Source organism: Martes martes (genome assembly GCF_963455335.1).
Source record: "Martes martes genome assembly, chromosome: 8".
Taxonomy (NCBI): domain Eukaryota; kingdom Metazoa; phylum Chordata; class Mammalia; order Carnivora; family Mustelidae; genus Martes; species Martes martes.
In genome coordinates this window covers 17,699,734-17,725,421 of record NC_137895.1, presented here as the reverse complement: position 1 = coordinate 17,725,421, position 25,688 = coordinate 17,699,734, and the positions used below count along the sequence as shown (strand labels likewise).

The 25,688-nt window shown below is 43.8% G+C and overlaps 1 protein-coding gene across 1 annotated transcript; it reads left to right on the top strand.

Annotated features, from left to right (window-relative positions):
- Positions 1-3,383: 3,383 nt before the first annotated feature.
- On the top strand, positions 3,384-3,800 carry LOC308348077 (small ribosomal subunit protein uS8-like; the record flags this gene model as incomplete). The annotated part of the gene is made up of 1 exon (XM_080811922.1): positions 3,384-3,800. The coding sequence occupies exon 1, from the start codon at positions 3,408-3,410 to the stop codon at positions 3,798-3,800; it is 393 nt and encodes a 130-aa protein (XP_080668048.1). The 5' UTR covers positions 3,384-3,407.
- Between the last annotated feature and the right edge of the window lie 21,888 nt (positions 3,801-25,688).

Sequence of the window (25,688 nt, the reverse complement as noted above, 5' to 3'; positions counted from 1 at the left end):
CCTCCTTATTTCTAATAGGAATGCTCCTGCCTCAGGACCTTTGCATTTGCTGTCCCATCTACCTGGTACCTACTTCTCTCAGACATCCACATAGCTCATTCTCTCAGCTCCTTCCATTTCTCAATGAGGCTTACCCTGATCTAAAAGTTGCAATTCTAGCTCCCTTTCCCCACTCTCCCTTAACTGCTTTATTTTCTTTTCCAATGATACTTATCACCTTTTACAAACTATAGTTTCCTCACTTATTTTGCTTATGGCTTATTGTCTATCGCTTCCCATTAGAATGTAAGTTCTATGAGGACAAGGATTTTTGCTCATTTTGTTCACCAATGCATCCCAGCACATAGTAGACACTCAATAAATATTTGTTGACTGAATAGATTTTTAATATTTCACCTTATTAAGATATGAACACTTTGAGTGCAAAGACCTTGTGTTCACCACTGTATACTTGGTGCCCGAACAGTGCCTGGCACATACTGGGAGTTCTATAGGTCCATATGAAATTGAATGTATGAGCAGGAATTGGATAAAGCTGTATTTTAATTGATAATGTAAATGACCCTGAAATTACTAAAGCCTGATATGTCATCTCTCTCTGGAGAAAGAGTTCATAAACATATTTAAAATTCTTCAAGTTGGGGCACCTGGGTGGCTCAGTGGGTTAAAGCCTCTGCCTTCGGCTCAGGTCATGATCCCAGGGTCCTGGGATCGAGCCCCGCATCGGGCTCTCTGCTCAGTGGGGAGCCTGCTTCCCCCTCTCTCTCTGCCTGCCTCTCTGCCTACTTGTGATCTCTGCCTGTCAAATAAACAAATTCTTTAAAAAAAAAAATTCTTCAAGTTATTATGAAGTGTTAATCAAAATATTCAAAACATACTCATCACTATTTCCCCCTGGATTAGTGAGTTAATTAAATATTTTTGAAAATATCTTTGATCAACCTGAGAAACCAACAAGATCCCTTGTTTCTAGGGTTGCTCAGGCCATGGACTAGAGGAAAACTTGTCTTTAATAGGGAAAGAAGCCCAGAAAACGTCTTTTTGCTTCAACTGTTGGGTCTCCTCTGCACTGGTGACCCTGTCTGCTTACTATAACAGCATGCCCAGATTAATCTCCCTGAAACACAGTCCTTATCATGTTACCTTTACAAACCATGAGAAGAGCTCCCATTCATTTTGTGTTTTTGGTGCATCAGGTGCTCTGCAAAATCCTACATGTGTTGTTGTCTCATGTCAGCCCTGCAATGACCTCATGAAATAGGGGTTATTATTATCCCCATCTAAAAGACTTGCAAATAGGCAAAGAGCTGCAGAAACCCAGAAATCACACAGCTGGAAGCAGGAGGAATCAAGTCCCAAATCTACCACTCTGTCTCGGTCTCGCCCCACTGCAGGTTCCTTCTGGCCCCAATCCCTCCTATAAAATCCTTCCCATTCACAGGATCTGAACTGACATTTCTCTGAGAAGATATACAGATGGCCAACAAGCACATGAAAAGATGCTCAACAGCATTGACCGTAAGGGAAATCTACATGAAAACCACAATAAGATAGTACTTCAGACCCATTAGTTTAGCGATAATAAAAAAGATAAACAGTAGCAAGTGTCGTTGAGGATGGGGACAAATCAGAGCCCTCCTACGCTGCTGGCAGAAGTGCAGTACCGGGCAGCCGTTGGGTAAAAGGGTCTGGCTGTTCCTCAAACAGTTCAACATAGAGTTACCAACTGACCCCACAATTCTAATTCCTAGGTATACACCCAAGGAAAGTGAAAAAAATATATCTGCACAAAAACTCATACATGAAGGTTCATAGCAGTATTATTCATATAGCCAGAAAGTGGAAATAACTCAAATGTCCATCCAGTGATGAATGGATAAACAGTGTGGTCTATCCATACGATGAAACATTGTTCAGCCACAGAAAAGAGTGAAGTTCAGATACGTGCTCCAACGTGAATGAACCTTGAAAACATTATTAAAGGGAAAGAAACCAGACACAAGATCACAGAGTAGATCATTTCATTCACATTTAATGCCCAGAATAGGGGCGCCTCCAGGGCTCAGTTGGCTGAGCATCTGACTCCTGGGTTTGGCTGGGGTTGTGATCTCGGGGTCGTGGGATCGAGTGGCAACTCTAGCTCCCTGCTCAGCGGGGAGTCTGCTTGAGATGCTCTCCTTCTGCCCCTCCCCCCACATAGTCTCTCTTTCTCTCTCTCTCTCTCAAATAAATAAATATTTAAAAAAATAAAATAAATGTAGGGGCAACTGGGTGGCTCAGTGGGTTAAAACCTCTGCCTTTGGCTCAGGTCATGATCTCAGGTTCCTGGGATCAAGCCCCACATCAGGCTCTCTGCTCAGCAGGGAGCCTGCTCCCCCCGCCCCGCCTGCCTCTCTGCCTATTTGTGAACTCTGTCTATCAAATAAATAAATAAATAAATCTTAAATAGATATACATATATATATATATCTCAAGAGTAGGCAAATCCATTGAGACCAAAATTTGACTAGTGGGCCCTTAGGGATGGAAGAGGGGAGGTGAAAGTAAGAAGTGGTAGTTATAGGGTGTGGGGTCTCTTTCTGAGGTGATGAAGATGTTCTAAAATTGATTGTGGTGTCTGTAAATGATATCTCATTAAAACTATTTACCCCCCCCCCCACCAAATTCTGGCCATTGTTAATATCTTTATGTGTGAAACACATACAAATTCATGAGAAAAGCCCTAAATCTTCAATAGATAAATAAGTATAGGGGCGCCTGGCTGGCTCAGTTGGTTAAGTATCTGCCTTCAGCTCAGGTCATGATCCCAGGATCCTGAGATCAGGCCCCACATCGGGCTCCCTGCTCAGCGGGAAGCCTGCTTCTCCCTCTCCCACTCCCCCTGCTTGTGTTTCCTCTCTCGCTGTCTCTCTCTCTGTCAGATAAATAAATAAAATTCTTAAAAAAAAAAAATAAGTACAGGACATAAAATAGAAAACTCATAAGAGAAAAAATGCGAATGGCTAATAAACTTGTCTGGAGAGGGAAGGCTTCCCCTCAAATGCAAATTGAAAGAAAAAGAAATCTTTCAAATGAGCGAAGAATTTTACAACAAAGATGATGAAGACGTAGTGAGATGAGTGTTCCCATCCACAGAGGATGAGAAGCTTTCTAGAAAGCAATTATTAGTCAGCATGCATTGGCAGCCTTTGAGATGTTCTCACCCTTCCGGGCATTTGGGCGGTTGAGTGTTCCACTCAGGTCTTGATCTCAGGGTCCAGGGATGGAGCCCCATGTGGGGCTTCGCACTCAGCAGGAAGTCTGCTTTGCTCCCTCTCCTTCTTCCCCTCCCCCAAACCCTGCTCCTGTGCGCTCTCTAAAATAAATAAATAAATCTGCTATTTCCGCCATCTTTCCTTGCCGCCATAATGGTGCACACGAATGCCCTGGCGGATGCTCTCAAGAGCATTAATAATGCTGAAAAGAGAGGCATCCGCCTGGTTCTTGTTAGGCCATGCTCCAAAGTCATTGTCCGGTTTCTCATGGTGATGATGAGGCACGGTTACACCGGCGAATCTGAAATCACTGATGCTCACAGAGCGGGGCAAATTGCTGTGAAACGCACAGGCAGGTTGGACAAGTGTGGAGTGATCAGCCCCAGATTTGATGTACAACTGAAAGATCTAGAAAAATGGCAGAATAACGTGCTCCCGTCCTGCCGGTTTGGTTTCATTGTACCGACAACCTCAGCTGGCATCATGGACCATGAAGAGGCAAGACGAAAACACACAGGGGGGAAAATCCTGGGATTCTTTTTCTAGGGACGTAATACATACGTGCAAATAAAATGCCTCAATGGATCAAAAAAATCAATCTATCAACCAATCAACCTTTAAAAAAAAAAGTTCTTACCCTTCTAGTCAATAAATGTGTCCTAAGAAAATAATATGTAATGCAGGGAATAAGATATTCAGAAGAGCATGTTAGCAGTAGAAAAAACTGGGGAAAAACTATGTGGTAGGCAGACTCCAGAATGGCCCTCAGCGATCCCCACCTCCCAGCATTCACACTTTTGTGTAATCCCCTCCCGTAGAGTGTGGGTTTGACTAAACTGATTCACTTCTAGTAAACAGAGTACATCAGACACAATTAGATTATAAAAAGACTCTGAGTTTTCTTGAGTACCCTTTCTCATTTTCTCTTCAGATAGATGATAAGCAGATATCTATCTGTAGACGTCTGTCTCTTCACCTATCTGCCGATGGTGGGAGAAAGAACTGATGTCTCCAACCAGCAGCCAGCAAGGAACTGAATTCCGCCAATAGCCAAGTAAGTTTGGAAGTGGGTCGTCCCCCGTTTGAACCCTGAGATGACCACAGCCCACCCAACATCCTGGTTGCTTCTTTGAGAAGCCCTGAGCCAAAGCCACTCCAGATTCTTGCCCCATAGAAACTGTGAGGTAATAATCATTTGTTGTTTTAAGCCATCGAGTTTTGGGGTAATTTGTTACCTAGAAATAGATGACTAATACAACTGGGTTTCTGAAGTAGTAGAATATTATACTACTTTAAAACTTTAAGAACTTTTAATAACATGGGAAGATGTTCAGAATACAACATTGAGAACAAAGCAAACTACAAAAAGATACATAATACGATCCCAATTTTGTAAGTCTATATTTATATTTATATGAACACTTACAAAGGAAAACCTGCAAGTAAATCTGTTAAGAATCAACAGTTTTCTCTGAAAAACTGAATAGGTGTTCAATGCATGCTCCTTGATTTCAGCTAGGAAATAATTTACGCCGTCCATCTTTATTGAATGTCTACCATGTGTCGGCCAGCCCCGGGGAGACAGAGAGGAACAAGACCAAGACCCTGTTCTGGGGGAACTCACTTCTTGATGATATCTTACGGTGGTTTCTTCTTTGGTCGCGGTGCTGGAGATGGAGAGTTGGAGAGCAGTAGATGGACTGGCAATACATTTTAGAGGTAGAATATTTTTAAAAATTTAAGTTCAATTAATTAACATGCAACGTATTACTTGTTTCAGGGATACAGGTCTGTGAATCGTCGGTCTTATATAATACCCAGTGCTCATTACAACACATACCGTCCCCAATGTCCATCACCCAGTTACCCCATCCCCCCCCACTCCCCTCCGTTCCAGCAATCCACAGTTTGTTTCTTAAGATTAAGAGTCTCTTACGGTTTTTTTCTCTCTCTCTGGTTTCATCTTGTTTCATTTTTTTTCTAGACTTAGAACATTTTTGTGCCAAAAAAGAATAGTGAAGAAATATGGTTTACTTTTGAGTTATTGGCTTGGCTATCTCGCATGGAGGATTCTGGAGCTAGACTCCTTGGTATGATATCCTGGTGCGATCAGCTACCGGTGGGTGACCTCATGTCCACAGGCTCCATAGCCTCTGCATGCCTCATCTCCTTATCTGTGAAGTGATGCCTTTCCTTGTCCATTTTGGAGATAACCACATAACTCAGGCTTGTGGGGAGGCATGAGTTAGTGCAAAGAGCTTAGAAGAGTTGAAAATTGAAACATTTGAAACATTGAAACATTGAAAAATGCCCCAAATTGTTAGCCATTGTTACCATTGTTAGAATTATTGAGATGGGGACAACTGAAAAAAAAAAATCAAAACTGAGAATGACTGTGACTCCTTAGGAAGCGTAACAGCTATTAATATTTCTTTATTACATTGGAATCCTGCCATCTTTAAAGGTTATCTAGTTTACCTAGTTATGGGAGTAATTTATATGCTATGTCATCATTAACACCATCATCACTGTGGATTAGAGGTGCCTGGGGAAGGAATAAAAGGGCAGTAAATTTTAATAGGGACCTTAGGGAATGGTCCTACCAGGGAGGGGTGATGAGGCAGGCTGAGCCCCAGAGGGGAAGAAACTGCCGAGCGAGGTCCCTGGACGAGAGGAAATAGGAGGCCACAGACCTCCCTGGTCCAGGACAGCTCCTAATAAGCTTTTTTTTTTGCTTTTAAGATTTTATTTATTTATTTGACACAGAGAGAGCAAGAGCGTGAGCACAAGCAAGGGAGCGGCAGGCAGAGGCAGAGGGAGAAGCAGGCTTCCAGTGGCATGGGGAGCCCCCACGCTGGGCTCAATCCCCAGACCCTGGGATCATGACCTGAGCCAAAGGTAGATGCTTAACCAACTGCGCCACCCAGGCATCCCGTGAGCTCTTTTAGCGGCTCTTAAGCACCAAAAGGATGATGATGCCATGTCCCCCATATATGATTCAAAATAAAAAAGATGCTTCACTGCAAAATACATGGATTTGATCCCAAAAGTTCTGGGTCTCTCCAAAATGGGCACCTTGATATGTTTTTCAATATCATATTCTTCCTCCCAAATATTCTCCCCTCATTTCGTGGGTCTCATTTCTTTATGTTCCTGCTTTATGGGTACCTAAGCTTATTCTCGGTTTGCATGATAAGTAATTCCACCTGAAAAGCTTTGGCCACTGACAAGCACCTGGACAAAGTTATCTGGCAGGTTCTGTGGCGGTTATGATCACCTGTCCTCAGGACTCTAATACTTCCCCGGCTCCGAGCGAGAGACAATTCCAGCACCCATACATTTGACTTGACACTGATGGTGTTCAATGAGAGCCCAACCCAATTAAAGGATACAAAAGTATAAGCACAGACCAGATTTACATGACTGAATTTTCTGAGCCTAGAGCGATAGTCCTTTTAAAAGGCATTTATGACCGCACTCTGAGAAGTTGCTGAGTTTTATGAAATCTAAAGGATGTCCCTCCCAACTTGGCACATTCCCCGCCTTAATTATCCTTCCGAAATCGCGAAATAGCATTGTGTTGCCTGGAAAGGACTTTCCCACCTTTGTTTGCTTACTGTCAATGGCACAGATTGATTTGCTGAATTGTTAAGAAATACTTGAGATCTTCTAGCTCAAAGGTTATGAACTCCTTACCCAGCCCACGTGGTCTTTGGAGGCAGCACACATATCTTCATTGGACCTCTCCAAGGTTTGGGGTGGGGAGGGAGGAATTTAAGTTGTTTGGGGGTGATGGTTTCTTTCATTTGCCTCAGCCCCCAACCCCTTGCTTCTATAACGCTATTCCTTCCACTCATGCAAACTGACTGAGCTCTGATGACAGACCCGAGTTTTGTCCACTGATGCTAGTTTGACCTCCAACTACCCCAAATAAAAACCCTTCCTTACCCAGGACTGTAAACTTGACACCAAGGCGAGCAGGTGTCACTCTCTCTGGTATCAAAGCTGAGAGGAGCTGGCCTGGTGGCTGTCATGTGCCTGGCCACCAGCCCCATGGAGATGCAGCACACAAAGAGAGAAGCAGAGAGGAGAAACAGAGGAGGGTCTCTAAGAGGTCTGGTTTCGGGTTCTCCATGTTGTCTATGCCAGTCCAAGTTGGGTTTTCCTCCCTTGAAAATAAGTCCTGAGTAATGCACCCTGTGCCTAGCAATGTTCCAGGAATAATAACCACAAAGGAGAAGTTAATTTTGACCCTTGCAATGCTGCTTGCTAGCTCCTTTCATCTGGATTAACATATATACCCACCTCTCCACCACAGTTGTGGGTGATGCGCACTGCACAAGAAATCATTACAGAGCTTATAAGGAGGGAGACGAGGCTGGCTTGTATCCAAGAGAGAGCCAAGGGAGGTGGCAGTACACAGAGAGTGAGAGATGCACTCAAAGGAGTCCAGAGGGGGAGAGACTGTGAACTGGCCTTTCATTTTTAACATTTAATAATCATACCGCTGGTTACCCATGAGATGGTTCCCTCATCTCCATGAGGCCAAACAGTGAGAAAGGGACAGGTTTGCGTGATTTCATCTTCATTTCACCAAACCAGGGTATGTTCCCGGCAAGAAAAGGAAACCTTCCTTTAAACTAACATTTTTTCAGGAGAATATTTGAAATCAAGGTGTTGGAGATGGAAATCCCTGTCCCACCTCCCTTCTTAGTGGCTGGTCAGTTACAAGCACCTTCTTCCTGACACCGCCACAGGAATTCAAGCCCACCCTCCTGCCCCATTCATTGCTGGTTCTCCAAAAGAGGTCCAGCCGCTTATCTGTCGGAAGCCAGACTGGAGAAAGGCTCATTCAAACCCATCTGAAGGCAAAATGATGAAAATGTTCTGAGGGGTCCAGGGGAGGGGTTGGCAAACGAGGGCCTGCAGGCCCGCTGCCCGTGTTTATAAAGAAAGTTGTGTTGGAACGCCCACGTGATTCATCATGTATCATCTATGGCTGTGGCCACTGAGGAGTTGTGTTGAGAACTTTAAAACACTTCCTCACTTGTTCCTTTAAGAAAAAGCCTGTTGGGGCGCCTGGGTGGCTCAGTGGGTTAAAGCCTCTGCCTTCGGCTCAGGTCATGATCCCAGGGTCCTAGGATCGAGCCCCGCATCGGGCTCTCTGCTCAGCGGGGAGCCTGCTTCCTCCTCTCTCTTTGCCTGCCTCTCTGCCTACTTGTGATCTCTGTCTGTCAAATAAATAAAATATTAAAAAAAAATAAAAAAATACTATAAAAAAAAAAGCCTGTTGACTCCAGTTGAAAGCGATGCTTGAAACCTACAGAAGTCAGCAGCCTATGCAACAGTTTTGGGGTCACTTCTGCCCCAAACTGAACTGCCCCTTGGATCTACCCATTGGAGAACATCTTGGTGCTCAGAGAGCGAATGTTATCCCATCCAAATCAGCCTGATGCTTTGTTCCTACCTTCCCTGCCACACACCTCAATATTTGTTTCATTTCAGTCTTCCATATCCGTAGCCCATACATACACGTTACCTTTGCCTCCTACTCCCTAAATCACATACTCACCCAGCCCAGGCCTGTTTCCACCACAGTCTTCCAACTGTGGAACTCAAGCTCATGATTAGGTTTGCCAGTGTGGGAGGTGCTAGCAAGAGATCAAAGGCAGGAAGAGCGGGGCTGGGTTTTTATTTCCCCCATTCTTTCCTGCTGGAAGCGCGGGTTTGCTGCCCCCTCCTACCGAAGCACACTCCTGTCTGGGCAGCCCCTTCCATCTGCCACTCTCCATATATTCTGGAACTATTTATTCTGTCTCCTTGTTCCTTGAGGTCTTGGGGAGCTAATGGTTTCTTGATGTTGCAGACATGGGGGAAATACCTTGTCTCCTATCAGTTTTCCTAAACCCTGCTCCTATCTTTGGCCCTCTGTGTGTCTTCTTTCGAGAAATGTCTGTTTGGGCCTTTGCCCATTTCTTAAATTGGGTTATTTATCCTTTTTATTATTGAGTGGTAGGAATTCTTTATATAACCTGAGTATAGATCCACTATCAGATATGAGATTTGCAAATATTATCTTCCGCTCTATGGGTTTTTTTTCCCCACTTTTTTTAAAATTTAATTTTCTTTTTTTAAAAGATTTTATTTATTTATTTGGCAGAGAGGGACACAGCGAGAAAGGGAACACCAGCAGGGGGAACGAGAGAGGGAGAAGCAGGCTTCCTGCCGAGCAGGGAGCCCAGTGCGGGGCTCCATCCCAGGACCCTGGGATCATGACCTGAGCCAAAAGCAGACGCCTAATGACTGAGCCACCAAGGCACCCTTTTTCCCACCTTCTTGATGGTGTCCTTCAAAGCACAGATTTTCATTTTAATGAAATACAGTTATCTATTTTTTTCTCTCTTTGTCTCTAGTATTTTTGGTGCTCTATCTAAAAAGAACTTGCCTAACCCGAGGTTTCAGAATTTACTTCTGTATTTTCTTCTAAGAATAGCCTTCACATTTAGGGGCGCCTGGGTGGCTCAGTCGGTTAAGCGTCAGCATTCAGCTCAGGTCATGATCCCAGGGTCCTGGGATGGAGCCCTGTGTTGTCCGGGCTCCCTTTTCAGTGGGTGTCTGCTTCCCCTCTGCCTCTGCTCCTTCCTACCCCTATTTGTGCTCTTTCGTGCTTGTGCTCTCTCTCAAATAAATAAATAAAATCCTTAAGAAAAAAAAAAGAATAGCTTTTACATTTAGGTCAGTATTGAGATGATTTTTGTGCAAGGTGTAAGGAGGGATCCAGCTTCATTCTTTTACATGTAAATATCCGATTGTTCCAGCACCATTTGTTTCGAAGAGATCTGCTTCCCCATTGAACTGTTTTGGCACAGGAACAACAAACAGAAAATCAATTAACCATAAACATGAAGGTTTATTCCTGGACTCTCAATTCTGTTCCATTAGTCTATACATCTTTCTTTATGGCAGTATCACACTGACTTCGTAATACATTTTTAATGTATTTTTGCAAAGGTATCAATTCACAGTGGATTGAAAAAGAGAAACCCCACTGTGTGTGTGTGTGTGTGTGTGTGTGTGTGTGTTTCCAACCTCAACAGGCAATTCTCCAACATCAGCTGAGTGTCCTACAATTCAACTGAGTCCTGACACCATTTACCCGAAGACAGTGTCAGATTCCGCAGGGGCAGGGCTCAGTCCCACAAGACCGTCTCTCCTCCCTTCCAGTCATCTGTTGGAAGTCCGTGTTGTCACTTGTGCTTCTGACCATGGACTGTAGATTGGAGATTTCCATGACCCCACCTCCTTGAGGTCAGTTAATTTGCTAGAGCAGCTCACAGAACTCACGGAACATTTGCTGACATTTACCAGTTTATCATAGAGGATATTGTAAAGGAAACAGATGGACCGTCTGAGCGAAGAGAAGCATAGGGCACGCTACATGGGAAGGGACACAGAGCTGGTCTGGTGTGACCTCCCTAGGGGCACCAATGTTCCAGAATCTCCACATGGTCACCTACCTGGAAGCTCTCTAAACCCACACCTTTGGGGTTTTTACAAGGCTTCATTACACATAGGCTTGATTGATTAAACTTTGGCCGTTGGTGACTGACTTCGATCTCCACCCCTCTCTCCTCTCTGAAGGTGGGTGGGGGTGGGTGGTTGCTGCATTGAGAGTTGCACCTCTCTAACCACCTGGTTGGTTCCCCTGGCAACCAGCCCCCATCCTTAGGGGTTTTCCAGAAGTCACTCCATGACACAAACTCAGCTATGTTTGAAAGCGGTTTGGTTGCAAACATCAAGACGCTTTTCTCCTCTTATTACTTAAACAATTCTAAGGGTTTTAGGAAGACCAAATATCTACTACTTATAATAAATCATAAGATCACAAAACACAACTGGATCTTCACCACAAATAGCTTGAGACACCCTGGCCAGGCGGATTCTCCCTGCCCCCTCCCAGCGGCCCTCGAGGACCATGTGAATGATGGAGTGTGTGAGGCAGCACGTGCTCGTTCAATCACAGTCTTTCCTGTCAGGTTGTAATTGCTCAGCATTCTGTCTTCTCTTCACCATGAATTCTTGGAAGGCTAGGGCATCTTTTGTTATTCCCAGCATAGGGACCAATATAGACACTCCATAAATGTTAGTTAAATGAATATATAAATGAATAAATGAATAACATAATTTTTTTCCCACGGCCCTTCAAATTTGGATTTGAGGATTGTGAATAGAGCACGGTTTATACACGTTGAGATGCTCTGGTAGAGCAGTTTCTTAAGTGTCTGCAGAAATATTATCTTATCCAAAAAGGGAGGGAAGGGAGAATCCTATGCTCAAATGAGATGGGAAATTCTGAGTTCAAAACTAAGTGGAAGAAAAAATTCTTTTAATTGCAGGACTTTTTAGAGCCTGTATTATATAACATGCATTATGATTCTCTTGACGGGTTAATTGGCTTGCGGCCCTTCCCCTTTCTGGGAAAACATTTCTCTAGGACTACCAGCCTAGGGGCCACACTTTAGGCAATGCTTATCTTATCTCTAGATTTGAATTTAAAAGAAGATGAAACTGTTCTTTGCATTCAGCAAGGTTGGAGGTTCTACCAACCCTTACTGAGTGTTTACCCCGTGTCCCGGGGCACACGTAGTGCATTGTACAATCAATCCCAGGGGGCAACATTCACTGAGACTCCAATGACTGGCATCCCCCCACCCCATGGTTGTGCAACATGGTGGCTCACCCTGCTTCCTCCACCTGCTATATCTCGTTTTTCAGTTTAACTCATCCCTCCCCATACCACACCACCACCACGCTCAGAAAACCCTTGCCTAGCACACTCGGGACTCTTTCACAAGAACCGTAGGCAACTTAATTTGTGTACCAGCCCTCTTTCAATTGGCTTGATGCAAATAGTAACATAGATATTTGCAAGATAAAATGCAGCATGGCTTTGTCCTTTTCTTATTTTTCTTCTCAGTGATACCAGGCTGTGTTTCTAGTGGCTGAGTCTTATTTGCCTTGGGCCATTTTAAAATTTCCTAAACTAGATAGGATTGAACAGGTCAACTGTTGAATTCCAGAGAAGTCTCAAGGTTCTAGGGGCAGAGTGCAGGGACCAAGAGAGGCAACTCAACAAGAGGCACTTTATTTATTCATTAACAAAGGAGAGAACTAATGCTGGAAGGCTTAGCCTTTGGAGCTGTGAATTCACTTGCACATGAGACCACAGAACCAAAATCCTTCGGGCTTGCTATCAATAAAGATTTTTTTTTTAAGATTTTATTTATCTATTTGACATAGAGAGAGAGATCACAAGTAGGCAGAGAGGCAGGCAGAGAGAGAGAGAGGGAGAAGCAGGCTCCCCACAGAGCAAGGAGCCTGATGCAAGGCTCAATCCCAGGACCCTGAGATCATGACCTGAGCCAGAGGCAGACACTCAACCAATTGAGCCACCCAGGCGCCCCTCAATAAAGTTTTTTAAACATACATTTTGAGGGGCGCCTGGGTGGTTCGGTGGGTTAAGCCTCTGCCTTCGGCTCAGGTCATGATCTCAGGGTCCTAGGATCAAGCCCCGGCATCGGGCTCTCTGCTAGACAGGGAGCCTGCTTCCCCCTTCTCTCTGCCTGCCTCTCCACCTACTTGTGATCTCTCTCTCTCTGTGTCAAATAAATAAATAAAATCTTTAAAAAAAACATGTATTTTGGAGGAGGGACTAATCTGGAAGTTCAAAGTTCTGCCATTTTGATCTTTAAGTCAGTCTATGTTTATCTTTTTATTTTTTGGTGCATTACAGAATTGTCATTAAATCATGCTTAGAATGCACTCTCATCCCATTTTCATAGTTATCTTTCAGGAGTGTTTGTGGCTAGTAGCTCTCCCTAACAGGTGAGGGCCCAGGGAAAAGTACATTCTGTCCCTTCCTCCCAGCTCAAAACCTTTACGGAAGATTAACTGATACTAAAATTAATGCACAGGACTACCTCAAGTGGAAGATAAAACACAACAAGATGACTGAGGGGTAGGAGGGAGCCCAGGGTCCCCTAACTCCCCTGCCTGCCTGCAGTGTTGGAGGAATCCATGGGCAGACCATGGGGAGGCCTGATTTAAGACCTAATTAAAAAATTATTTTTGTAATTGCTCACTGGTTAGGCTATTGCCATACACCGTTGGCCACTACATAGAAGTTAGAGCCAGGAATCCCATTGGATAGAACCTTTCAAAGTCCTAAGGCACAGACTAAACTAACAGGTACAGGGTGGGGGTAAGGGAGGGGCTGTGCACACCTGGGTGGCTCAGTTAGTTGAGTGTCTGCCTTTGGCTCAGGTCATGATCTCAGGGTCCTGGGATAGAGTCCGGCATTGGGCTCCCTGCTCAGCGGGGAGCCTGCCTCTCTCTCTCCCTCTGCCTGCCACTCTGCCTGCTTGTGCTCTCTCTCTGTCAAATAAATAAATAAAATCTTAAAACAAACAAACAAACCCAGAGATCTGCAGGACAAGAGGATCAGGCTAAAGTACTGGTAATTCATCAATTTCTGCCTTAGATCTCAGGCTGTCTTATACGCTGCACAGGAGAGGTTCTGGGGATAGGGCCCGTGTGATAGTTGGGCCTATGAATATGTTTGGGACCTTGAAAAAAATATTGCTCTAAAATACAAAGGAAAAAATCTCAAAAAGTTAATAAATGTTAAATAAATGTGTACAAAGTATCACATTTGTCAACTTCATTGATTGTTCAATCCAGTGTTCAAAAAAAGGTTCTTCTATTGAAAAATAATTTGTAGATGAACATAGTGATTAAGAGCATGGACCGCAAAACCCAACTGCTCGTGTTCAAATCCTGATGCCTCCATTGACTGTGTGACTTCCAGCAAGTTACTCAATCTCTCTGAGCTTCAGTTTCCTCCTCTTCTGTAGTCCTATGGAAAAAATGGGAAGACTATTGACAAGATTTCAATAAGCAAGATACTGAGCTTGGCACACTCTGAGTACTGGATGTGTACTAACTGCTGTTATTACATCACTCTCCCACTTGGAAAGCATTCCAAACTATGAATGGGTTTCTAACAAATCATAGCCAGATTAAATGAGTTACTCAACATAAGTCATTACAAGAGCAAAATTCTAAGAACTCTTTCCAAAGGATTTCTTAAAACATTTTTACCACTGAAATTTCCAAGCAAATACAAATGTAAAGAAAAGAGTATATAATGAACCCCAGTACCTTCCACTCAGCCTCAACAGTCATCAACACCCCTCAACAGTCATCAACACACATCTACTCTTGTTCATCTTTACCTCTACCCCTTCCCCTGCCCCTCCACCCAGGATTATTTGGGGGGGGGGGGCCAGACATCCTATCATTTCACTTGTAAATAATTCAACATTTCTAAATGTTTTAAAAACATAACCTCAAAACCCAAAAACAACTTAAAAAATTAATACCATCAAATATCTAGCCAGTGTTAAAACATTTGTACTTATGTATAGAATTGACTTTTTAATTTTTTTATTAAGATTTTATTTATTTATTTGAGAGTGAGCAAAAGAGGAGAGAGAGCACGAGCTGGGGAGGGGCAGAGGGAGAGGGCGAGCAGACTCCCTGCTGAGCAGGGAGCCCTGCCATGCCCTGGGATCATGACCTGAGCTGAAGGCAGATGCTTAACCAACTGAGCCACCTACGCACTATAGAATTGACTTTTTAAATAGTTTGTTTGAATCAGGAGCCAGATAATGTCAGCTCACTGCAAGTTAGTCTCTCGAATACTTCTAATCTATAGGTTTTTGCCTTCATCTCTCTTCTCGTTACTTGCAGTTTTTCTTGTTGAATAAACTATGTTTGCTTGTCCTGTGGAGTTTACTATAGTCTGGATTTTGCTATTGGGCACCTTATGGCTCATTTAACATGTGACTGTAACTAGTAACAGTCTAGACACTTGACTGGATTCAGATGTGGGATTTTTGCAGCCTCCTTCAGATGTGTCTCCCTCAGGCCACACCTTGTCTGGTTGTTGTTCTTTTCGAGATATTTGCAACCATTGGTGATCGTTGGCTAGACCCATTAATTCACTAAAAGTTGGAACATGGTGACGTTTTAATTCTATCATTCCTCTAATAGTTGGGATACTATAAAAAGGAAATACCCCATCATCAGGTATTGGTTACCTTGAAGTAGCATTTGTACAGAAAAGGCAAGAGAAATGTTTGATTCTTTTCTTTTACTTACTGGTTTTCAGAATCATGAGTTGGTCTTCCAATACCCTCTGATGGTGCCCCAGGAGTGTTGGTTGTTATCTTGGTCTTAGTTCTTCACAGTGTGGTTACGCAGGCAATTTTAAAATTTCACTTGCAGTATTAGATATTGCTTTTTTTTCATTTTTTAAATCATTTTTTTACTGTTATATAAAATATTACATAGTTCCTTGAATCTACAAAACAAGGTATATTCAAAGAAGTCAGCTTTTACTTCTATTCTAATTCGTTTCTTTCCCTTTCCTATAGAAAACTGTTCCTTTTGATAGCATACTGTTCTACTGTCCTCTTCTGTTCCAAATTAGTAAATATACATTTATCTTTGTCTCTCCCTCTTTTTATTATAAACACTTGCATAATCTACTCACTTGTCTCCATTTTGATCAAATAACATTTACAGCAAAACCCAAAAAGGATATTGAATGGGCGAAGTGGATGGGTGCTATTCTAATTTTGCCGTAACAGGTAGACAGGCCTACAAAAGCTCAGAAAAAGTCAAGCCAGCTGATTTTATCTCCCCACCTGGACAAGATCTGCCTCTGAGCCGGCCCAGTTGGAGGTCGATAGAGAGATTGCAATCAGGGGGCGGAACGTGGGAAGCATCCTGGGACGGCGAGGAAGTGCAGTTCTTGCCATAAGCAGTTCCTGTGAGAATCGGGGTGCAGAGATGAGTCTTGTCTTCAACGTCAGACCTTTGTGATGGGGTCAGGATTTGAAGACCTTTCCACGTCTCAGAAGGTCAGGTGGAGGCTCACCTTAGGTGAATCGCACCGGCTGTTTGGCTCTAACAATAACAGCGCGTTGCAATGAATCCTTCCTGGTAGTTCGTTTTGTTTCACCTTTTTTTTTGTTTGTTTACAGACTCACAACAACCCCATATAGAGCGATTAGGGATGCAGATCATCAGAGCCAGAGGTCGGCGTTCCATGAAGAGAACAGGAGGCGGGGCGGTGGGCGGAGACGCGGCGGGCCCTGGGTGGGGCCTGGCCGTGTTGGAGGCGGGGCCGGTTGCCCTAAGGGAGACGCTTTAGGAGGAGGCCCGACAGGCTGGCGTCTGGCGGAGTCCGGGTCAAGCAGATCGCATCTTGCTCGCGTCCCATCCCGCACGTCCCAGCCTCTTCCTGCAGGATGATTTGTCCGGCTAAGCCAACTTCACTCCGCACCTCCCTCGGGAGCCCCCAGGACCCTGCACGCCAGAAGGCGGACAAGGAGGTTGGGTCAACGGAGTGGATCAGCAAGGAAGGGAAGAGGAAGGGGCAGGAGGAGACTCCGGAGGCGAGAAGAGTCTGGAATACCCCCTCTTCTGCGCATAGTCTCAGGCTGCATCTTTGCGACATGGACTTGCTGAGAGATCTTGTCTTGTACAAAACATTTGCCCTTTCTTGTTCTTAAGTCATTTATTTGCTCAGACTGCCTTTGGTCTTCATTTAAAAGTATATTTCCCCTGCATTAAACGTGGCTCCATTTCTAATGGGAAGAGGAAGAACGTAGTAATTTGATCTCTTGGGAGGGCTCTGCCAATGGGTCTCTCCTCCAGTCTTTTGATGCAGAAAAAGGGTACAAGATAAATGATTATGGATAAAAGCACATCGATTAGGGCACATCCTATATAGGATTCTATGTGACCATGAAAAAGCTGAAGGAAGATACATATGCAACCATGTGGAAGGATGTACATAGTATATTCATGGTTACAAAATAAATCAAGTTGCAAAATGGTATGTATGTTGGTAAAGGTACCAGAAAAATTCATAGTAAACTATTAATCAAAAGTTCCTTTTGGGAAAGTGCCACTGTATCAGTGGCAATGCTTTCTGCTTCAAGGAAAGAGAACCCCAGCTCAGTAGCTCACATAATAAGGAAATTTATTCTCTTGTAAAACAAGAAGTCCACGGGGAGAGGGATTCAGGAGTTGATTAGCTCAGCAGCTCAGATCATCCCTGGGAACCCAGGTTCTTTCCATCTTTCAGCTTTGCTTTTCCCAGTGATTAGGCTTTGTTCTCAGGCAGCTCCCCACCTGGGGGACAGGTGCAGTAGTTTCAGGAGAAATATTCAAACTGTCCATCCTTGGCAGAGAAGGTCAAAGTCACCTGCCAGAGGAGCCCCAGTTCTCCCAGAAACAAGCCTTAGCATTCCTACCACACTCTCATCGTGGCCGGAAAGCAGCCCCTAGGAAGCTTGGTTCAGATGCTCAGACCTGCAGCCGTGCTCAGTCCCTAGTGCTCCCTGCAGCTGCAGATCTGAGAGGACATTCTCATGACATCCACAAGCATTCGCTCTTTTTAAGAACAAATGCTGCAGGTGATGTCCCCTATGTGTCACATATGTCGCATGTTCTTGTCCTAGCCAACAAGACCGTGATGATTGATTTAAAAATAAACCAATCAGAACCACACCTCAGACGCAGCGACTGCCCACCTCCTTGGAATGCTTTTGCTATTGTGGGAAAGATAAGAAACTGGAAAAAAAAAAAAAAATCCAGGCCCTGTTAGGAAGAAGGAAGTGGGAAATGAATATCAGATAAGGAACCAACAGGGCATGCTACAATGAGAGAGAGGGACCCTTTTAATCTGTATATTTCTGTATAGTTTGGATTTTTATGAGTTTATATTACTTGTAGAAATAGTTATTTTAGTTAGGCAGTTAGACAAGGAGACTTGGCAGCAGAAAGAAAAGTATTTGTTTCCATCTCTATGATTTATAATCTGTAATCTTGAGCAAGTAATTTAACATCTTCAAGTCTTTATTATTAAAAAGTTGAAAGTAATTCTCGAGTTGGAAAAAAGAAGGACAAGAAACATGAAAGAGATATGGGTTTCTCTTGTGTCCTGGAAGGCAAATTATTTCCTATCTGTAAAGATTTAGAAACACATGTGTTAGATTATACTACTTGAGGTTTGGTATAGTTTTGATATTTTAAAGAACTGGAAAAATGCAGTCCTTCTTCAGGCACATTAAAGAAAGTCACAATGATTTCTTTTTAACAAGTTGAATAATGTTCTGTTTCCTCTCAACTAGTTTGTTGTTTGGAATGATGAAGTAATATATTTCCCAAAAAGTTATGAGGTTTGGTTATGAGGTTGTGTGGCTATTTTTTTAGATTGATTGATTGATGTAAATTCAATTTAATTAACATATAGTGTATTATTAGTTTCAGAGGTAGAATTTAGTGATTCATCTGTTGCAAACAATACCCAGTGTACATTACATCAAATATCCTCCTTAATGCCCATCACCCACTTACCCCACCCTCCCACCCACCTCCCCCCCAGTACCCCTTGGTTTGTTTCCTATGATTAAGAGTCTCTTATGGTTTGTCTCCCTCTCTGTTTTCATCTTATATATCCTACCCTTTGCCTATGTTCATCTGTTTTGTTTCTTAAATTCCACATATGAGTGAAATCATATGATATTTGTCTTTCTCTGACTCATTTTGCTTAGCATAATACCCTGTAGTTCCATCCACACCATTGCAAATGGCAAGATTTCATTCTTTTTGATGGCTGCATAGTATTCCATTGTGTGTGTGTGTGTGTGTGTGTGTGTGTGTGTGTGTGTACGTGTGTACCACCTCTTCTTTATCCATTTATCTTTCGATGGACATCTGGGCTCTTTCCAAATTTGGGCTATTGTTGATAATGCTGCTATAAACATTGGGGTGGTTGTATGGCTATTTTGAGAATGATCAATTCAGTTCTAGTTATTCATATACTTATATCTAATCTTGGTTCTTAATCATTTAAGACTGAATCAAAGCCCATTCTCTTAATATCACTTTGAGTGGCCTGCTAAGAATACTGGTAAGTGGGAGAACCATCATTAAGTAGTAGATTAAGGTTTGGGTATTTTCTGAGAGCTACTGGAAGTTGGAGGGATGAAGTGGTCTTTAGAATCTAGGAAGTAACGTAAGAATCACAATCCACCCCCAACTTGTGGTGAGATCTTAGGAGTCATTTACCTTTGAGGCTTTTTTTTTTTTTTAATTAAGGTTATTTATTTATTTGACAGAAACACAGTGAGAGAGGGAACACAAGCAGGGGGAGTGGGAGAGGGAGAAGCAGGCTTCCCGCTGAGCAGATAGCCCAACTCAGGGCTCGATCCCGGGACTCTGGGATCATGACCTGAGCTGAAGGCAGATGTTTAAACAACTGAGCCACCCAGGCCCTCCTACCTTTGTGGCTTTTGTTCCTTGTTTACAAAACAAAAATAATTAAGCTTTTTGAAGATTACACCCTATCAGTTATCCGTTGCTGCATAAAAAAAACTACCCTAAAATGTAGTGACTTAAGACAACAATCCTTTAATTTGGTCTTTGGGTTAGGAGTTTGGACTGAGTTCAGCTAGATAGGTGTTCTGAGCTAGGTAGTTTTTCTGCAGGGTTCCTCTGAGGTCACTCATGTAGCTTGGCTGAGGGCTGATTGACCTAGGAGACTCTGCAGGAATACTCATCTCTGCTCCTTAATTTCCAGGAAATGAGCTTACCCTTCCTCACGTGCCATTCTCTGAGACCAAGAGAAGAGAGAGTAAACCCAAGGGTCAAGCACTGTATCGTGCCTCCCAATGTCCATTGGTCAAAGCAAGTCACACGGGCACACCAAACACCATCGTGGGAGGGGTCTACTCAAGAGGTTGACTACAGGAAAACCTCACTGAGTGGGAGACACTGTTGTAGCCATCTACCACCGGGACATCACATAAATCAATCAGCAGATATGAAGAGGCGTACTGTACATTTTGAAATACCAAGTGAGTTATAGTCATAAACCCTTGAGGGCAAAACAAGTGTTGTTACTCAGGGTGCATTTAAAACTGCAAGATACTTGGGGGAAAGAGGGCTTTGTGAACTCAAAATGCAGTTTACCAATATGTCAAGATTTGTCTTATTTCTTTTTTTTTAAACATTTATTTTTATTTTTATTTATTTATTTGATGGACAGAGATCACAAGTAGGCAGAGAGGCAGGCAGAAAGGAGGAAGCAGGCTTCCTGCTGAGCAGAGAGCCTGATGCAGGGCTTGATTCCAGGACCCTGGGATCATGACCTGAGCTGAAGGCAGAGGCTTTAACCCACTGAGCCACCCAGGGACCCTAAAATTTGTCTTATTTCAAAAATGCCCTCGCCTGGGAACCTGGGTGGCTCTGTTGGTTAAGCTGCTGCCTTTGACTCAGGTCATGATCCTGGAGTTCCAGGTTCGAGTTCCGCATCGGGCTTCCTGCTTGGTGGGGAGTCTGCTTCTCCCTCTGACCCTCCCCCTTCTCATGCATGCTCGCTCTCGCTCTCTCTCATTCTCTCTCCAATAATAGAGAAAAAAAGAAAAAAGAAAAAAGAAAAACAATGCCCTCACCAGATAAGTGAGCTGTGAACAATGACACTTAGAGCCCAGCTTCAGTTTGGGCCCTCATCCTGGGACGTCCTCTGCTCCCTAACTCTCCGTGCCTTCTCACTGCACCCAGAATCAACTGCCTCCATACACTTCACACAGTTTGTAAATTTCAGTTATGCACGCATTTGTTTGTTGTCCTTCTCCCCCAGGACAGTACATAGAAAGCTCCGTGATGACAAGATCGATGTCTGTTTCATCCCCCAGGTTATACCCACAGCCAGCACAAGAACTGGCACATAGTAGCAGCCTAATAAATATTTGTTGAGAAGTGAATGAAATGAAAAGCTACACTTACACAACAAGCACCTCCTGATGTTGTTTCTCAGTGACAGGTATCTTGCGTCCTGAGAACACAATGAACTTTGTCTCTTACAGATGATTCATTCTATCAATAATTTGCCAGGGGAGGGTACCAGCTCCTTGCTTCAAAATCTTGTCTCCACATACCTCTTCTGTAAATCAGTTCTCTCCCGAACTGTGGCAGAAGCAAATCCTGTGGATTCTATCTGAGCTCTGCCTCTGGAATCCCACCTTTCCTTCTACCGCTGCCTTAGGGGTCTTTGTTACTTCTTGCCGGGATTCCCATGATGTGTTGGTCACCACACATCATTAGTTTTTGATGTAGTGTTCCAAGATTCACTGTTTATGTGTAACACCCAGTGCTCCATGCAATATGTACCCTCTAATTTCTAACTGGGCTCATTGCCAACAGTCTTGCCCAATTCTGCCCCACCTCCCACTCAGCTGCCAGGGAGATCATCATCAAAATATTTGAAAAACGAATTCCAGGGTTAAAGACCTCCCCAGCTCTCTAGAGATAAGATGTTCAAACATTTTGGCATGAGGTTCAAGGAGTCTCCCCTGGGGTCCCTCTCCCAGCTCATCTCCCAAAGCTCCTATCCCCCCATGCAGCCTCTGCCCAGCCACGGGGAAGGTTCCAGGACTGGATGAACTTGCCTCCCTTGCTTCAAGGCCATAATTTGATGCCGGACACCTCCTTTACCTGACCTGTCTTCACCGTGCCCCGTGCAGCCAGAAATCTCCCTCCTGACTCAAAATGTCATTCTCCCAGAGCCTGTTCAATCTCCATTGTTCCTATCTCTATTAAAATCTTCCTCTTAATGTGTTTCAAGTCCGAGGTCACAGCTCCTGCTGCTGTTTCTGCAAGGGAGGGGCATTGTTGGAAGAGATGAAGAAAGGGAGGAGGAGAGGAAAAAACTGGAAGAGGAAGAAAAAATTGGGTCGCACGGTTGGTACCCATCCCTGACTTCCTTCTTTCCACGCCTCTCTTCCACTAAGTTACTCTGAAAGGCGTTTTGTGGAAATTATCTCTTGTGTTTTTCTGCCTGACATCCCTTCTCTCTCTCGAAATGGCATTCTTTGGGGAAGGGGGAGCTTGCTTTCTTTCGCTCTTTCTTTCTTTCTCTTATTATGTTCAATTAGCCAACATATAGTACATCATTAGTTTGTTTTTAATTTATTTTTTATTGTGTTATGTTGGTCACCACACATCATTAGTTTTTGATGTAGTGTTCCAAGATTCACTGTTTATGTGTAACACCCAGTGCTCCATGCAATATGTACCCTCCTTAACACCCACCACCAAGCTCACCCTTCCCCCATCCCCTTCCCCTCTAAAACCTTCAGTTTGTTTCTTGGAGTCCACATTTTCTCGTGGTTCATCTCCCCCTGCCAATTTCCGCCCCCTTCACTTTTCCTTTCCTTCTTCTAATGTCCTCCGTGTTATTCCTTATAGTCCAACATCATTAGTTTGTGATGTAGTGTTCAACAATTCATTACTTGCATATAACACCCAGTGCTCATCACGAAATAGAAATGGCATTCTTCTTCCATGGGAAAATCTGCCCTGTGTATTTTGAGTGGCTTTGATCATAGCCACCTCCCAGGGAACTCCATGCTGTTGGACATAATGAATGGAAAATTGGGCACATGACCCAAACTATACCATTCAAAATCCTCCTTGAGATGTTTTTGCCAAAGAACTCTGGGGAGATGCTCTCCTTTCTGAGGATGCTAAACTGGTAGGATGTAAGTCTGGGCTTCCAGTGATCATTATGATCTTCAGTAGAGAAGACCTATTTAAGAGAAAGGGAGTCCTGATTACATCATTTGAGCTCCTGGATCAAGCTGTGCCTGAGGCCAAATGACTTTCCTTTCCATGACCCAATAAATTGTCTTTTCATTTAATCTAGTTAGTTTGGAGTTTCTTCCAATTGCATCATAAGGGGTCCCCAACTACTATACTTCTAAAACAAAAAATGCTTCATTATTATCTCAGGTTTACTCAGAGGAAGTGTGAATTAGACATGAAAACTAAGACCCTGGCCTCACAGCAAAGGGTAGGAAACCCGACTGAGGCAGAATCTTTGGGTGAGGAAACTGCATCTCTCTGGACCTTCCTGAGTCAGGCTGTCACAGAGCAGCTTCGTTCTTGTCTGGATATGTGGCAAGGAAATTGCCAGAAATCAGGCAAACCCATTTCCAAATATAAATACCAAAATGCATTCCTCCGGCCAAGATAAGCTCTTTGGTGGAGTTCTCTTTTGCATCACTAACACCTTAATTATGATTGTTGTTACCAATGTTATGTGTACAGCTGTTTCAAAGGGCTGGATTAAGAAGCCTGGAGCTCATTTTCCAAGTACTAAAGCCAGGGGCAATTCCACTCCCCAGTTCCAAGAATTTCAGTGAACCACTGAGTTCATTCTTACGTATGCCCAGACAAAAACCTAAAATGAACACTTACTTTCTAGATCTTTCTGTTAAAGCCCATCTCAAGCACAAAAGGTGTTTCATGATTTCATGACTACTGAATAGAAATAAAATGGATGTTGAGAAAAACCACACACATTTTGGGAAGCCAGTTGGTATTTAAGGAAGATCAAAGGAGAGAAGGCCAAGAAATGATGGCACTTTAAAATCTCTTTCTATCTAGAACTTCAAAGGACATTTTTTTAAAGTGGAGAATTTCTCTATTTAGAGGTTTTTAGGGCAAAGCAAAATTATGGACCATTTTGGGAAAAGGGAAATTGTTAAAAAAAAGCAGGACTGACAAGAATAAACCAGTAGGAAAAAAATCTGTTTTTAAACCATTATTGACAATTCAAAAAAGGCCAGTGAACCCATACGGCGATGCTGAGAAAGGAGCATGGGTGAAATGTCTGTGAGAATAAAATCAGCTGGACCCTCTCACTGAGCGTCAACTTCGGGACAAGTTAAGTTCAGGACAACTTGTCTAAAAGGATCCAGGAGAAGCTGTCATTAGAAATGTGTGTCCAGGGGTGCCTGGGTGGCTCAGTGGGTTAAAGCCTCTGCCTTCGGCTCAGGTCATGATCCCAGGGTCCTGGGATGGAGTCCCGCATCGGGCTCTCTGCTCAGCGGGGAGCCTGCTTCCCTTCCTCTCTCTCTGCCTGCCTCTCTGCCTACTTGTGATTTCTGTCTGTCAAATAAATAAATAAAATCTAAAAAAAAGAAAGAAAGAAAGAAAAGAAAAGAAATGTGTGTCCAGGGGACGCCTGGGTGGCTCAGTTGCTTAAGCTTCAGACTCTTGATTTTGGCTCGGGTTATGATCTCAGAGTCATGGGATTGAGCTCTGTATGGGGCTCTATGTTGAGCATGGAGCCTGCCTGAGATTCTTTCTCTCCTTCTCCCTGTACCCCTCCCCCCACCCAACCCTCCAGTGCTCATGCATGCTTGTACGTGCTCTCTCTCTCAAAAGAAAAAAAAGAAAGAAAGAAAGAAAGATATGTCCGGGAGGCCTGGAGAAAGACAATGCGGCCTGCTCATTGACCTTCCTTTCTTTTTCTCTGTAGCACCTTGAGATCACTGCGGAGTCCAAGTAAATAGCACATTTATTTCTTCTTACATTTACTTACTCATTTGAGAAGTGTTATTTCTGTTGCGGATGAGGCACTGATGAGCAGGCTTGTGTGACTCGGTGGGGAACCGGAGGACCTGGACCGTAGAGCGCCTGTCCCCACCTCCCGCTCCTCACCACCTCTGACCTGGACTAGTCGACAACTGTGTATGACACAGGCATGTTTTGCCGGGCCCCGGGAAACCATAGGACCTGTTATTCCCCTTTGGCGTCATGGTGGCAGTGAGACAGGGGTTGATCCCTACAGAACCCTAATAGGACCCCTAATGACGACGTTGCAGGAAAAGGCTAAGATACGGCAATAGCACATGCATAGGGAGTAGCCGAAGTCTGCATCAGAACAAAGGGTCTGACATGTGGGCACCACTGTCCTCTCTTCCAAGGGCTGAACACGTGTGCTTTCTCTTTCAGATCAGGAACTACCAACGTGTGTGCTCGACATCTTAGAATCAATGTCCAAAATGGATATGGAGTCTGGGCTTCTTCTTCTTCTTTTTATTTTAGCTATTTATTTGAGAGAGTGAGTGAGAGAGAGAGAGAGAGCACAAGCTGGGGGAGGGGCGGAGGGAGAGGAAGGAGCAGATTTCCCGCTGAGCAAGGAGCCCACCACCATGGGACTCGATCCCGGGACCCTGGGATCATGACCTGAACTGAAGGCAGGCGATTAACTGACTGAGCTACCCAGGCACACACCCCCCGCTTTTTTTTTTTTAAATAATAGTATGCTATGTATATGGCTACATGCTGTGGTCTGGCTTTATTGTACGTAAAGACTATTTTGGAGAACTGCATATCACTGCATAAGAGCTTGCTTGTTCTCCTTATGGGGTCTTAGCCTTCCATTTTATGGTTATGTCATGATTTATTTAACCCATTCCCTCTTGCTGGATGATATACACCCCAGTG